The sequence below is a fragment of the Dendrobium catenatum genome, unplaced genomic scaffold, assembly GCF_001605985.2.
Source record: "Dendrobium catenatum unplaced genomic scaffold, ASM160598v2 fragScaff_scaffold_370, whole genome shotgun sequence".
In the NCBI taxonomy this organism is placed as follows: Eukaryota; Viridiplantae; Streptophyta; class Magnoliopsida; order Asparagales; family Orchidaceae; genus Dendrobium; species Dendrobium catenatum.
This window is the reverse complement of record NW_021318832.1, coordinates 4,715,600-4,731,088: the sequence shown is the minus strand read 5'-3', so window position 1 is coordinate 4,731,088 and position 15,489 is coordinate 4,715,600. Positions and strand designations below refer to the sequence as shown.

Here is a 15,489-nt window from a genome sequence, read left to right as displayed (position 1 = left end):
TCTACAACATTTACATTAGTTAGCAGTAGAATATAAATAATTTAAAAATCAAAGCTGTATGAATATTCAAATATTATTTTCTATGTTAAAACAAAATTAAAAAAAAAAAAAGAAATGATAAGAAATAAAAAATTATGGATATTACAGGAACCCTCATTTCTTTAAATTTTATGATATAATCTCAAGTGCAAGTTTTGATATTTCAAGTATTTTTTTTCTTGATAATTTGAGTCATTACATTAACTATGTTTGAATTTGCTGCAAAAAAATATCTCAAACATCATAGCGCTTGATATGACAAAATACTAACTTAGTTTCAACACTTTTAAAACAAAGTTAATTCATGCATGCATATAACAAAATCAAATCTAAAACAAATTCAATAACAACACATGTCACATCTCGTTCTGCCTCCTTTTTGCTCATTCCAACAAATTGATTATTAATTTTTCTATCGAAAGTAATAGTCATAACAAATGTTGGAAGAAGTCAATCTTGTTGAGTGATGGTATATATAGGCCTGTCTTTCTTCATCTTAGCTTTATACTCATAAAGGTTCAATTTGCAAAGAGTTAAGTAGAATGCAATGTTAAACTATTTTATAATATTCTAAAATAAAAGTTTTAGGAAACAAAAGATATACATCATGAGAAATTTTATGTGTATTATTCCTCACATTTCAATGAATTAGTTAGTATCAATTAATATGAATTTAACTCATATGATATTTACAATAGTGAGTAGTAAAATAAAAATAATTTAAAAATCAAACCTGCATGATTATAAAAATATTATTATCTATGTTAAAAAAATTCTCAAAAAAAAAATAAAAAAATGCTATGATAAGAAAAAAAATCCTTTTGAATATTACAATAACCTTTTTTTTACTTTTTGATATAATCTTATGTGCAAGTTTGATTTGTCAAGTTTGTGAATATCAAGTATTTTTTTTCTTCAGAATTTGGGCCATTATAAAAATTATGTTTGAATTTGCTACAAAAAATATCTCGAATATTTCCAATAGCGCTTGATATAATAAAACATTAACATATTATCAATACTTTTAAAAAAAATCAATTAATGCATACATATAAAAGAATCAAACCAAAAATAAATTCAATAACGACAGATGTTGTATTTCATTCTTTCTCCTTTTTGGTCCTTCCAACAAATCTAACATAAGTTTTTTCATTGAAATTAATAGTCATAATAAATATTGGAAGAAGTCCATCTTGTTGAGTGGTAATATATGTTGACATATTTTTCTTTATATATGTAAAAAAAATCTTCAAAATATTACATGACTCTCATTCTTTAAATTTATTGATATAATCTCAAGTGTAAGTTTTAATATGTCAAATTTGTGAATGACAAATATTTTTTTTCTTGATAATTTAGGTCATTATAGAAATTGTGTTTAAATTTGCTGGAAAAAATATCATGAATATTTCCAACATGACAAATATGAAAAAATGTTAACATATTTTTTAGTATTTTTAAAAAAGATCAATTCATGCATGTAGATAAAAGAATAATATCTAAAACAGATTCAATAATAACACATGCTGCATTTCGTTCTGCCAGCTTTTTACTCTTTCCAACAAATCCAACATAAGTTTTTCCATTGAAAGTAATAGTCATAATCAATGTTTAAAATTGCGTATTCGGGTATTGAGACGTATTTCATTCGTGAGGCGAGGTGTAAGCCTTAAGGCGTTTTGAGGCGTAAGCCTCAAAATTAAAAGATTGCGTAAACATAAAATGATAATTTTTTTATATACCAATGAGTGAATAATATAAAACTTAAAAAAGCATAAGATATGAAGTGAAATCAAAATATCCCAATAATAAGACAACATGAAATATAGTTCAACTCAAAATTCTATCTTTCCAAAATCCCAGTATTCTTTTCATTAACATATAATTCAAATTTCCAAAAATAAATAGCAATGACATATCACATAAGAACTCACTTCCTCCTCTCCTATAGAGTTCAATATCGGGCATTTACTTTAAGATTTATGTAAGTTTTAATATATATACCATGAGGCGTAAGCCTCATGCCAGTGAGGCGAGCCGAGCCTCAACCAAGTTGAGGCGCAAGCCTAAAAAAAAAAAAACTCGAGGCGTAAGCATCGATATGTTTTTTACTGGATTTGCGCAAATTAAGGCGGGCCTCATATTGCGCAATTTTAAACCATGGTCGTAATAAATATTTGAAGAAGTCTATTTTGTTGAGTGGTGGTATTTGTGTGCATATCTTTCTTCATCTTAGCTTCATAATCATTAATGATTAATTTGCAAAGTGTTGGAACCTGTTAAGTAAAGATAATGTTAACCAATTTTATAATATCCTAAATTAAAAGTTTTAGGAAACAATAAAAAATATACATAATGAGAAATTTCATGTGCCTTATTCCTCGCATATCAATAAATTAGTTAGTATCAATTCATATGAATTTTTCTCCTACGACATATATAGTAGTGAGTAGTAAAATATAAATAATTTAAAAATTAAACCTGCATGAATATAAAAATATTATTATCTATGTTAAAAAAAATCTCAAAAATAAAATAAAAAATGCTAGGATAAGAAAAAAATCCTTTTGAATATTACAATAATTCTTTTTTTTTTTACTTTTTGATATAATCTCATGTGTATGTTTTGATTTGTCAAGTTTGTGAATGTAAAAGTATATTTCTTCATAATTTGGGCCATTATAAAATTGTGTTTGAATTTGCTATAAAAAATATATCGAATATTTTCTTTAGCACTTGATATAAAAAACATTAACATATTATCAATACTTAAAAAAAAAGATCAATTCATGCATACAGATAAAAGAATCAAACCTAAAACAAATTCAATAACAACACATGTTGTATTTCGTTCTTCCTCCTTTTTTGGTCCTTCCAGCAAATCTAACATAAGTTTTTTCATTGAAATTAAAAGTCGTAATAAATATTGGATGAAGTCCATCTTGTTGAGTGGTGATGTATATTCACATATTTTTCTTCATCATAGCTCCATACTCATTAATGATAAATTTAGAAAGTGTTGGATTATGTCAAGTAAAATGTAATGTTAAGCAATTTTATTATAACATAAACTAAAAGTTTTGGAAAAAAAAAATATACATCATAAGAAAATTTTTGTCTTAATTCTCACATATCAATAAATTAATTAGTATTAATTCATATGGATGTTTCTTCTACAACATTTATAGTAGTGAGTTGTTGAATATAAATAATTTAAAAATTAATGCTGCATGAATATACAAATATTATTGTCGATGTTAAAAAAATTCTTAAAAAAATTTAAAAAATATAATGATATGTAAAAAAAAATCTTCTGAATATTACGGGACCCTCATTTTTTAAAATTTTTGATATAATCGCAAGTGTAAGTTTTAATATGTCAAATTTGTGAATGACAAACATTTTTTTTTCTTGATAATTTAGGCCATTACAGAGATTGTGCTTAAATTTTCTGCAAAAAATATCCTGAATATTTCTAACAGGACTTGATATGAAAAAAAGTGAACATATTTTTTAGTATTTTTAAAAAAGATCAATTCGTGCATGTAGATAAAAGAGTAATATCTAAAACAGATTCAATAACAACACATGTTGCATTTCGTTATGCCATCTTTTTACTCTTTCCAACAAATCCAACATAAGTTTTTCCATTGAAAGTAATAGTCATAATAAATATTTGAAGAAATCTATTTTGTTGAGTGGAGGTATTTGTGTGCATATCTTTCTTCATCTTACCTTCATAATCATTAATGATTAATTTGCAAAGTGTTGGATCCTGTTAAGTAAAGACAATATTAAGCAATTTTATAATATCTTAAACTAAAAGTGTTGGGAAACAAGAAAAAATATACATAATGAGAAATTTCATGTGCCTTATTCTTTGCATATCAATGAATTAGTTAGTATCAATTCATATGACTTTTTCTCCTATAATATTTATAGTAGTAGTAAAATATAAATAATTTAAAAATTAAACTTGCTTGAATATAAAAATATTATTATCTATGTTAAAAAAATTCTCAAAAATAAAATAAAAAATGCTATGATAAGAAAAAAATACTTTTGAATATTACACGAACTCTTTTTTTTTTACTTTTTGATATAATCTCATGTGCAAGTTTTGATTTATCAAGTTTGTGAATGTAAAAGTATATTTCTTCATAATTTGGGCCATTATAAAATTGTGTTTGAATTTGCTATAAAAAATATATCGAATATTTTCAATAGCGCTTGATATAACAAAACATTAACATATATATTGTCAATACTAAAAAAAAAGATCAAATCATGCATAGAGATAAAAGAATCAAACCTAAAATAAATTCAATAACAACACATGTTGTATTTCGTTCTTCCTCTTTTTTTGGTCCTTCCATCAAATCTAACATAAATTTTTTCATTGAAATTAATAGTCGTAATAAATATTAGATGAAGTCCATCTTGTTGAGTGATGATATATGTTGATATATTTTTCTTCATCATAGCTCCATACTCATAAATGATCAATTTAGAAAGTGTTGGATCATGTCAAGTAGAAGGTAATGTTAAGCAATTTTATTATATCATAAACCAGAAGTTCTGGGGAAAAAAAATATACATCATAAGAAAATTTTTGTCTTATTCCTCACATATCAATAAATTAATTAGTATCAATTCATATGGATGTTTCTTCTACAACATTTATAGTAGTAAGTTGTAGAATATAAATAATTTAAAAATTAAAGCTGTATGAATATACAAATATTATTGTTGATGTTAAGAAAATTCTTAAAAACAAAATAAAAAATACAATTATATGTAAAAAAAAAATCTTCTGAATATTACGGGACCCTCATTCTTTAAATTTTTTGATATAATCTCAAGGGTAAGTTTTAATATGTCAAATTTGTGAATGACAAACTTTTTTTTTGATAATTTAGTCCATTATAGAGATTGTGTTTAAATTTGCTGCAAAAAATATCCTGTATATTTCTAACAGGACTTGATATGAAAAAAATGTTAACATATTTTTTAGTATTTTTAAAAAAAGATCAATTCAAGCATGCAGATAAAAGTGTAATATTTAAAACAGATTCAATAACAACATATGTTGCATTTCGTTCTGCCACATTTTTACTCCTTCCAACAAATCCAACATTCCAACATAAGTTTTTCCATCGAAAATAAAAGTTGTAATAAATATTTGAAGAAGTCGATTTTATTGAGTGGTGGTATTTGTGTGCATATCTTTCTTCATCTTAGCTTCATAATCATTCATGATTAATTTGCAAAGTGTTGGATCCTATTAAGTAAAGACAATGTTAAGCAATTTTATAATATCCTAAACTAAAAATTTTGGGAAACATGAAAAAATATACATAATGAGAAATTTCATGTGCCTTATTCCTCGCATATCAATGAATTAGTTAGTATCAATTCATATGAATTTTTCTCCTACGGCATTTATAGTAGTAGTAAAATATAAATAATTTAAAAATTAAACCTGCATGAATATAAAAATATTATTATCTATGTTAAAAAAATTCTCAAAAATAAAATAAAAAATGCTAGGATAAGTAAAAAATTCTTTTGAATATTACAAGAACTCTTTTTTTTTTTACTTTTTTATATAATCTCATGTGCATGTTTTGATTTGTCAAGTTTGTGAATGTAAAAGTATATTTCTTCATAATTTGGGCCATTATAAAATTGTGTTTGAATTTGCTATAAAAAATATATTGAATATTTTCAATAGCGCTTGATATAACAAAACATTAACATATTATCAATACTTTTAAAAAAAGACCAATTCATGCATACAAATAAAAGAATCAAACCTAAAACAAATTCAATAACAACACATGTTGTATTTCATACTTCATCCTTTTTTGGTCCTTTCAGCAAATCTAACTTAAGTTTTTTCATTGAAATTAATAGTCGTAATAAATATTGGATGAAGTCTATCTTGTTGAGTGGTGATATATGTTGACATATTTTTCTTCGTCATAGCTCCATACTCATTAATGATCAAATTAGAAAGTGTAATTGGATCATGTCAAGTAGAAGGTAATGTTAAGCAATTTTATTATATCATAAACCAGAAGTTTTGGGAAAAAAAAAATATACATCATAAGAAAACTTTTGTCTTATTCCTCACACATCAATAAATTAATTAGTATCAATTCATATGGATGTTTCTTCTACAACATTTATAGTAGTGAGTTGTAGAATATAAATAATTTAAAAATTAAAGCTGGATGAATATACAAATATTATTGTCGATGTTAAAAAAATTCTTAAAAACAAAATAAAAAAATACAATGATATGTAAAAAAAAAATTTTCTAAATATTACGGGACCCTAATTCTTTAAATTTTTTGATATAATCTCAAGGGTAAGTTTTAATATGTCAAATTTGTAAATGACAAATATTTTTTCTTGATAATTTAGGCCATTATAGATATTGTGTTTAAATTTGCTGCAAAAAATATCCTGTATATTTCTAACATGACTTGATATGAAAAAATATTAACATATTTTTTAGTATTTTTAAAAAAAGATCAATTCATGCATGCAGATAAAAGAGTAATATCTAATACAGATTCAATAACAACACATGTTGCATTTCGTTCTGCCACCTTTTTACTCCTTCCAACAAATCCAACATTCCAACATAAGTTTTTCCATCGAAAGTAATAGTTGTAATAAATATTTGAAGAAGTCTATTTTGTTGAGTGGTGGTATATATGTGCATATCTTTTTTCATCTTAGCTTCATAATCATTAATGATCAATTAATTTGCAAAGTGTTGGATCGTGTTAAGTAAAAGATAATGTTAAGCAATTTTATAATATCCTAAACTAAACGTTTAGGGAAATAAGAAAAAATCTACATAATGAGAAATTTCATGTGCCTTATTCCTTGCATATCAATGAATTAGTTAGTATCAATTCATATGAATTTTTCTCGTGCGACATTTATAGTAGTGTGTAGTATTTTTATTTTTTTTATAGTTGTGAATAGTAGAATACAAATAATTTAAAAATCAAAGCTGCATTAATATACAAATATTATTGTTTATGCTAACAAAAATTACAAAAATAAAATAAAAAAATGCAATGATGAGAAAAAAAATCTTATGAATATTACGGGAATCCTCATTCTTCAATTTTTCTGATACAATCTCAATTGCAAGTTTTGCAACATCTTAATCTGCTTCTTTTCTACGAGAAAATGTACAAAGAGAAATAAAACTCATCCAATTTAACAAAATTCTAGCCCATAATTCTAGTGCATGCTCTTCTCTTTCATTAATGAATAAATAAATGTAAGTACCAGTGGCGGAGCCAGAAAAATTTCCTTGAGAGGGCACAAATTCTTTAAAAAAAATTTCCGTCAACTTTTTTGCATCCGGGCTTGGGACCGACATAGGTAGTTTTAAAATTTTTTTTAAAAAGATCGAATATTAAATATAAGATGCAAAATACTTATAATTTATAGCGTCTGCTCTTCATATTTTGAAAAAGATTGACAATTACATCATTTTCAATACAATCTAATATTTCCTTCTCAATATATGCGAGTAAAGTATCATTCATCCACTGATCTCCAATCATATTTCGTAGTCGAGTTTTAATGATAGCCATTGCAGAAAATACTCTTTCTACTCCTGCTGTTGCAACCGACAAAACTAAAGCTTGTTTTAATAGCCTGAAAACAAGAGGATATAAAACATCTTTCTTGTTCTATATCATTGTCTCAGCAAGATGTCCAAGATCTTTTAACAATGAGAAATGTGAATCTGACTGCATATCCATGATATAAATTTCCAACTGATTGTCTAGAATTTCCAATTTAACAGGAGTAAAATCACATGGATAAAGATGTGACATTCGAATTAATCTATCTTTACTAAATGCACAAAAAGAATTAGATGGGTTCAAACAAGCAATAGATAAAAGCAACTCAGTATTCGTCTCTGTGAAATGATTATTTAACTCTTGAAGTTGCATATCAATAACTGTGTAGAAAATTTCAACTCTAAAGTGATGTAAATTTGTCATATCTTGAGCTCTACGACGAGGCCGTCCTCGAGTAACCCATCTATCATTCATGTCAGGAATATATATTTTGTGTTGCTCGCAAAAAGAAGTTAGCTTGGTGATGAACTCTTCTCATTTGTTATCTCTCATAAGTTGAAGCCTATTTTTACATATTCGAACCAAAGACATGGCATTTACAATATCCTGTTCTTTTCTTTGCAAAGCTTGTGATAACTTAGTAGTTATACCAAGTATATCCTTCATCAATAGTTAACAGAATGAAAATTCAAATGATTGCATTGTTCCTAATAATGCAAAAGCTTCACGTTTCTGTTCAGAACTGATACCATCTTCAACAACCACTTCTAGAATATCAATAACTGAAGGGAACATTGTAATCAATCTAATAATTGATTCATAGTGTGATCCCCATCGTGTATCACCTGACCGCTTGAGAGTTATTTCTTGATTCAACCCCTGTCCAGTTACTAGTTCTCCATTCTGTAATTCCATTAAAGTTCTCTCCCGTTGCTTATCTCGAAGTTGGTCACGTCGCTTGCATGAAACCCCAACAATATTCATCATATTTGAAATTACTAAGAATAAGAGAGCAATTTGAACATGATTTTTAGCAACATATACTAAGGCTAACTGGAGTTGGTGTGAGAAGCAATGAATGTAATGTGCTGCATTATTCTCATTGAGAAATAATGTCTTTAACCCATTAAACTCCCCGCTCATATTACTTGCTCCATCATATCCTTGACCACGCAATTTGGATATACTTAAACCATAAGTTGAAAGCAATTCTTCAATAGATTTTTTTAGAGTTCTAGCTGTTGTCTCTGCAACATGAATAATGCCTAGAAAACGTTCAACCACCATACCTTTTTTGTTAACGAATCGAACAACAATAGCCATTTGCTTTTTTGAGGAAATATCACGTGCTTCATCAACCAAAAGAGAGAAGTAATTTTCTCCAATTTCTTCCTTTATAAAGTCTGTGATTGCAATCGAAATAGCTCTGGTGATATCCATCTGAATTTTTGGTGCTGTTAACTTTAAATTTTCAGGAGCATTTTTTAGCACCACATTATTTATCTCATTGTTATGTTCAGCTAAAAAGTGCAACAGTTGAAGAAAATTTCCTTGATTTCTGGATGTGTCAGACTCGTCATGGGCTCTAAAAGCTAGCCCTTGCCTTAAAAGAAAACGCACACAATCAACCGATGCATTTAGACGAGTCCGATATGCAGTTGTGGCATAATCTGTTTGCTTCTTAAACATAAAACCAATATGTTGACTTTGATTCATCAAGTCTTCACAGTTTCGTCGTGCAATATTGTGCGCACTATTATGACTCCCAACATAAAGTTCAAATCTATTTGATTTTTTCCAATTTGAAAATCCATTCTTATTGAATGCATCATCATCCTCATTTCCTCTTCCTACTGCTTTAAATAGATAACAATATAAACAGTAGCTTTATCTTTGCATATGTTGTATTCTAACCAATTAGAATATTTATCAAACCATGCAACATTGAAACGTCTATCCTTTGCCCCAAATTTGGTTTGAGGAAATTCATGAATGCGAGGTTGGAATGGTCCTCTTTGCAAGTAAGCTCGACAAACTTGATCTTGAATATTAGGAGAAAATTCATAGAAAGGGATTCGCAAACCAGGATCAGATGGAAGGTTCTCTAAATCTACTTCTTGATTTCTTGATGATTCAATTTCCACGCAAATTTTTTTTGGACTTTGCTCCTCATCTTTTTTACTTGTCTCATTTGAACTCTGTGAAATCTTCTTAAAATATTTCTCCATGACAAAAACCTAGTTATTATTTTGCAAGATCAATCGACAATCGGTTAAGAACTTAACAAATTAAAAGACAAACACATTAAGACTTATGTTAATTAACACATAAGAGTAAAACATAAACTTGAAAATAAATCAAAGAATAACACATAAAATCTATCAAGAATGCAATAGAATAAAACATAAACTTGAAAAAAAAATCATTTTACCTAAAGTAGTTCGCAATCGAACGCTACTTCGTCGCTGGAATTCAATTCCGCTGGTCGCTGGAGCACCGTGCCACCGAGCAGTCGAGCACGCTGGAACGCGATCGCCCCTGGAAGCCTGGAACGTGTCGACGGCGTCGTCGCTGGAAGCCTGGAACGCGACTTCGACGTCGTCGCTGGAAGCCTGCCTCTCGCTCTCGCGTCGTCAAGCCGTCAACCGCAGCGGGTTCAGGACTTAGGGCATTGCAAATTTTTTTTTTTAAAACAGCAACCATATAAGCCAAATCTCCGAATCGAGGGGGGGCACGTGCCCCCGTGGGCCCCCCTTCACTCCGCCGTTGGTAAGTACTATTCTATATCATTGTGCATATTCTTCCAAACGACTTTTATATGCCTTCCTCACATTTCAATGAACTAGTTAGTATAAATTCATATGAATTTTTCTCCTATGATATTTACAATAACAAGCTATAGAATATAAATAATTTTAAAATCAAAGCTGTATGAATATACAAATATTATTGTAAAATTTCCAAAAAACAAAACAAAAAAGACAGTGATAAAAAAAAAACTTGTGAATATTATGAAAACCCTCATTCTTTAATTTTATTGAAAATTAAAATTAAACCAAGTTGGCTTGGTTCAAAATAAGTTAGTCAAATCCAATCTATATCAACTTGGTTTAATCCCAAGAGGAAATCGCAAATCCAACTAGCCCTAAACATATAAGTATGATACACTAAATCAACATAATGGATAACTTTCGTTATATGGTTGATTATTATTTTATAGTTGTTCTACTTATTCACGCAAAGTTTGTTTTTTTTATTAGCTTGGTAGGGGACTTCCTTAAGTCTAATGACTCGCAAAATAATTATATTGCCAACTAATTTATATAATAGAAATTGAATAACATCATTCTTTTTTTTTTTTTTGGATTTTTACATTCATAACATCTAAAATTATTAAAAATACATATTTAACAACTAAACTTCAATATTTACTAATGTACCACCTAAAATCTCCCTTTTCTTGTACTCTACCACTCCATTGAACCAATGAGATACTTGTATTCATTGTGAAAGGGTGACATTGACGGGGGAGACAATCGCTGAAAGTGATTTTTGACGGAAGGTTTGAACGAAATGTTAGAATTGATTAAAAGATGGGTTTTAGGTGGTATATTAGTAAATATAGAAGTTTAGATGCTAAATATGTATTTTCAATAATTTTAAGTATTATGTATGTAAAAATCCTTTTTTTTACATTCACTAAGAGATACATGTGGCCAATTCTATAACATTCAACACTTAGCTCAAACCTATAAATGAGATACATGTGGCCAATTTTATATTTTTATAGTCATGGACTGTAAGTTTAAATGGATGATCGATATTGATCCCTTTGATCATGGACTATTTAATGAGCATTTGAATGTCTTAATGATATTAGAATTCGACGGTCTTGGGCTTGTTGGATTCGTCTCGTCGAGCCGATCGATTCGACTATAAGCATGTTATGTTTGAAAATTGTTTGATAATCCAATTTATGATTTGAACTTTCCAAATGCGCTTCGAGTCTTTGATTTGGACCCATTAGGGCTCGGATTGAGTCAAATTTAGTGTCGTTGGGTTTGTATTTTGAAGATGTTCAATTTGACTATAAGTTTGTTAAATTGAGTCGAATGAATTTGTATTTTTTCAGCATAGATTTAATTTTGGAAGTTTTCAACTTGATTTTGCTTCGAGATTCATGTTAATCAAGATAATTTTTTGATGATACATATGTTGCCGCCTATTTTTGGACAACGAAGCTCCATAAGTCCAAAAATACATGTCAAAACTATTGTAAATTTTTTTAACGAGGTTTGAAACTCCATAATAACCCAAACTCGGGCATAAGGATCCCGAATAGATTCAAAAGTGTCAAAATTGAGTTCAAAATGCCGTAGAACGATTTCAAATAGTTCAAATAAATTAACCTGTGCGGGCTTGTAAAGTGTTGTATTTTGTTAAGTAGAAAATAATATTAAGCTATTTTATACTATCATAAACTAAAAATTTGAAGAAACAAGAAAAAAATACATTACGAGAAATTTTATGTCTTATTCCTCACATATCGATGAATTAGTTAGTATCAATTTATGTTAATTTTTCTTCTACGACATTTACATTAGTGAGCAGTAGAATTTGAATAATTTAAAAATCAAAGCTATATGAATATTCAAATATTATTTTGTAAGTTAAAACAAAATTCCAAAAAAAAAATGATAAGAAATAAAAAATTATCATTATTACGGGAATCCTCATTTCTTTAAATTTTATGATATAATCACAAGTGCAAGTTTTGATATTTCAAATATCTTTTTTCTTGATAATATGTGCCATTACATTAATTATGTTTGAATTTGCTGTGAAAAATATCCCAAACATTTCTCATAGTGCTTGATATGACAAAATACTAACATATTTTCAACACTTTTTAAACAGAGTTAATTCATGCATGCAGATAAAAGAATCAAACCTAAAACAAATTCAATAGCAACACATGTCGCATGTCATTCTGCCTCCTTTTTGCTCATTCAAATAAATCAAATATTAATTTTTCCATCGAAAGTAATAGTCGTAATAAATGTTGGATGAAGTTAATCTTGTTGAGTGGTGGTATATGCAGGCATGTCTTTCTTCATCTTAGCTCCATATTCATTAAAGGTCAATTTGCAAAGTATTTGATTGAGTTAAGTAGAATGCAATGTCAAACTATTTTTAATATTCTAAAATAAAAGTTTTAGGAAACAAAAATTTACATCATGAGGAATTTTATGTGTCTTATTCCTCACATATCAATGAATTAGTTAGTAGCAATTAATATGAATTTTTCTCCTACTATATTTACACTAGTGAGTAGTAAAATATAAATAATTTAAAAATCAAACCTGCATGAATATAAAAATATTATTATCTATGTTAAAAAAATTCTCAAAAATAAATTAAAAAAATTCTATGATAAGAAAAAAATCCTTTTGAATATTACAAGAACCTTTTTTTTTTACTTTTTGTTATAATCTCATGTGAAAGTTTTGATTTATCAAGTTTGTGAATGTCAAAGTTTTTTTTTTCTTCATAATTTGGGCCATTATAAAAATTGTGTTTGAATTTGCTGTAAAAAATATCTCGAATATTTTCAATAGCGCTTGATATAACAAAACATTAACATATTATCAATACTTTTAAAAAAAAATTCAATTCATGCATACATATAAAATAATTAAACCAAAAATAAATTCAATAACAACATATGTTGTATTTCATTTTTTCTCCTTTTTGGTCCTTCCAGCAAATCGAACATAAATTTTTTCATTGAAATTAATATGCATAGTAAATATTGGAAGAAGTCCATCTTGTTGAGTGGTAATATATGTTGACATGTTTTTCTTCATCATAGCTCCATACTCCTTAATGATCAATTTAGAAAGTGTTCGATCATGTCAAGTAGAATGTAATGTTAAGCAATTTTATTATATCATAAACTAAAAGTTTTGGAAAAAAATGTACATCATAAGAAATTTTATGTCTTATTCCTCACATATCAATAAATTAATTAGTATCAATTCATATGGATGTTTCTTCTACAACATTTATAGTAGTGAGTAGTATAATATAAATAATTTAAAAATTAAAGTTGTATGAATATACAAATATTATTATCGATGTTAAAAAAATTAAAAAAAAAATACAATGATATAAAAAAAATCTTCAGAATATTACAGGACCCTCATTCTTTAAATTTATTGATATAATTTCAAGTGTAAGTTTTAATATGTCAAATTTGTGAATGACAAATATTTTTTTTCTTGATAATTTAGGTCATTATAGAAATTGTGTTTAAATTTGCTACAAAAAATATCATGAATATTTCCAACAGGACATATATGAAAAAATGTTAACATAATTTTTATTATTATTAAAAAAGATCAATTCATGCATGTAGATAAAAGAACAATATCTAAAACAGATTCAATAACAACACATGTTTCATTTCGTGCTACCACCTTTTTACTCCTTCCAACAAATCCAACATAAATTTTTTTATCGAAAGTAATAGTCGTAATAAATATTTGAAGAAGTCTATTTTGATGAGTGGTGCTATATGTGTGCATGCCTTTCTTCATCTTAGCTTCATATTCATTAATGAGCAATTTGCAAAGTGCTGGATCCTGTTAAGTAAAAATTAATGTAAAACAATTTTATAATATCCTAAACTAAAAGTTTTGGGAAACAAGAAAAAAATATACATAATGAGAAATTTCATGTGCCTTATTCCTTGCATATCAATGAATTAGTTAGTATCAATTCATATGAACTTTTCTCCTACGACATTTATAGTAGTGAGTAGTAGAATACAAATAATTTAAAAAATAAAATTTGCATTAATATACAAATTTTCTTGTTTATGTTAAAAAATTCCAAAAATAAAATAAAAAATGCAATGATAAGAAAAAAAATCTTATGAATACTACTGGAATCCTCATTCTTCAATTTTTTGATATAATATCAAGTGCAAGTTTTGCAACATCTTAATCTGCTTCTTTTCGACGAGAAAATGTACAAAGAGAAATAAAACTAATCCCATTTAACAAAATTGTAACTCAGAACTCTAGTGCATGCTCTTCTCTTTCATTAATGATTAAATAAATGTAAGTACTATTCCATATCATTATGTATATTCTTACAAACCACTTTTATATGCCTTCCTCACATTTCAATGAGCTAGTTAGTAAAAATTCATATGAATTTTTCTCCTATGACATTTAGAGTAATGAACTGCAGAATATAAATAATTTAAAAATCAAAGATGCATGAATATATAAATATTATTGTATATATTAAAAAAATTCCCAAAAACAAAACAAAAAAGGGAGTGATAAAAAAAAACCTTGTGAATATTATGAAAACCCTCTTTCTTTAATTTTATTGAAAATTAAATTTAAACCAAGTTGACTTGGTTCAAGACAAGTTAGTCAAATTCCAATCTATGTCAGCTTGGTTTAAGCCCAAGAGGAAATCACAAATCCAACTAGTCCTAAACATACAAGTATGATATACTAATCAACATAATGAATAACTTTCGTTATATGGTTGATTATTATTTTATAGTTGTTCTACTTATTCACGCAAAGTTAGTTTTTTTTATTAACTTGGTAGGGGACTTCCTTAAGTCTAATGATTTGCAAAATCATTATATTGCCAACTAATCTATATAATAGAAATTGAATAGCATAATTCTTGTATTTTTTTTTTTTTTGATTTTTACATTCATAACATCTAAAACTATTGAAAATACATATTTAACACCTAAACTTCAATATTTACTAATATACAACATAAAATCTCCCTTTTCTTC

General features: G+C 27.1%; 1 protein-coding gene across 1 annotated transcript; it reads right to left on the bottom strand.

Annotated features, from left to right (window-relative positions):
- Positions 1 to 8,328: 8,328 nt before the first annotated feature.
- Positions 8,329 to 9,498, bottom strand: LOC110113864 (zinc finger MYM-type protein 1-like). The gene has a single exon (XM_020846571.2). The coding sequence runs from the start codon at positions 9,372 to 9,374 to the stop codon at positions 8,331 to 8,333; it is 1,044 nt and encodes a 347-aa protein (XP_020702230.2). The 5' UTR covers positions 9,375 to 9,498; the 3' UTR covers positions 8,329 to 8,330.
- Between the last annotated feature and the right edge of the window lie 5,991 nt (positions 9,499 to 15,489).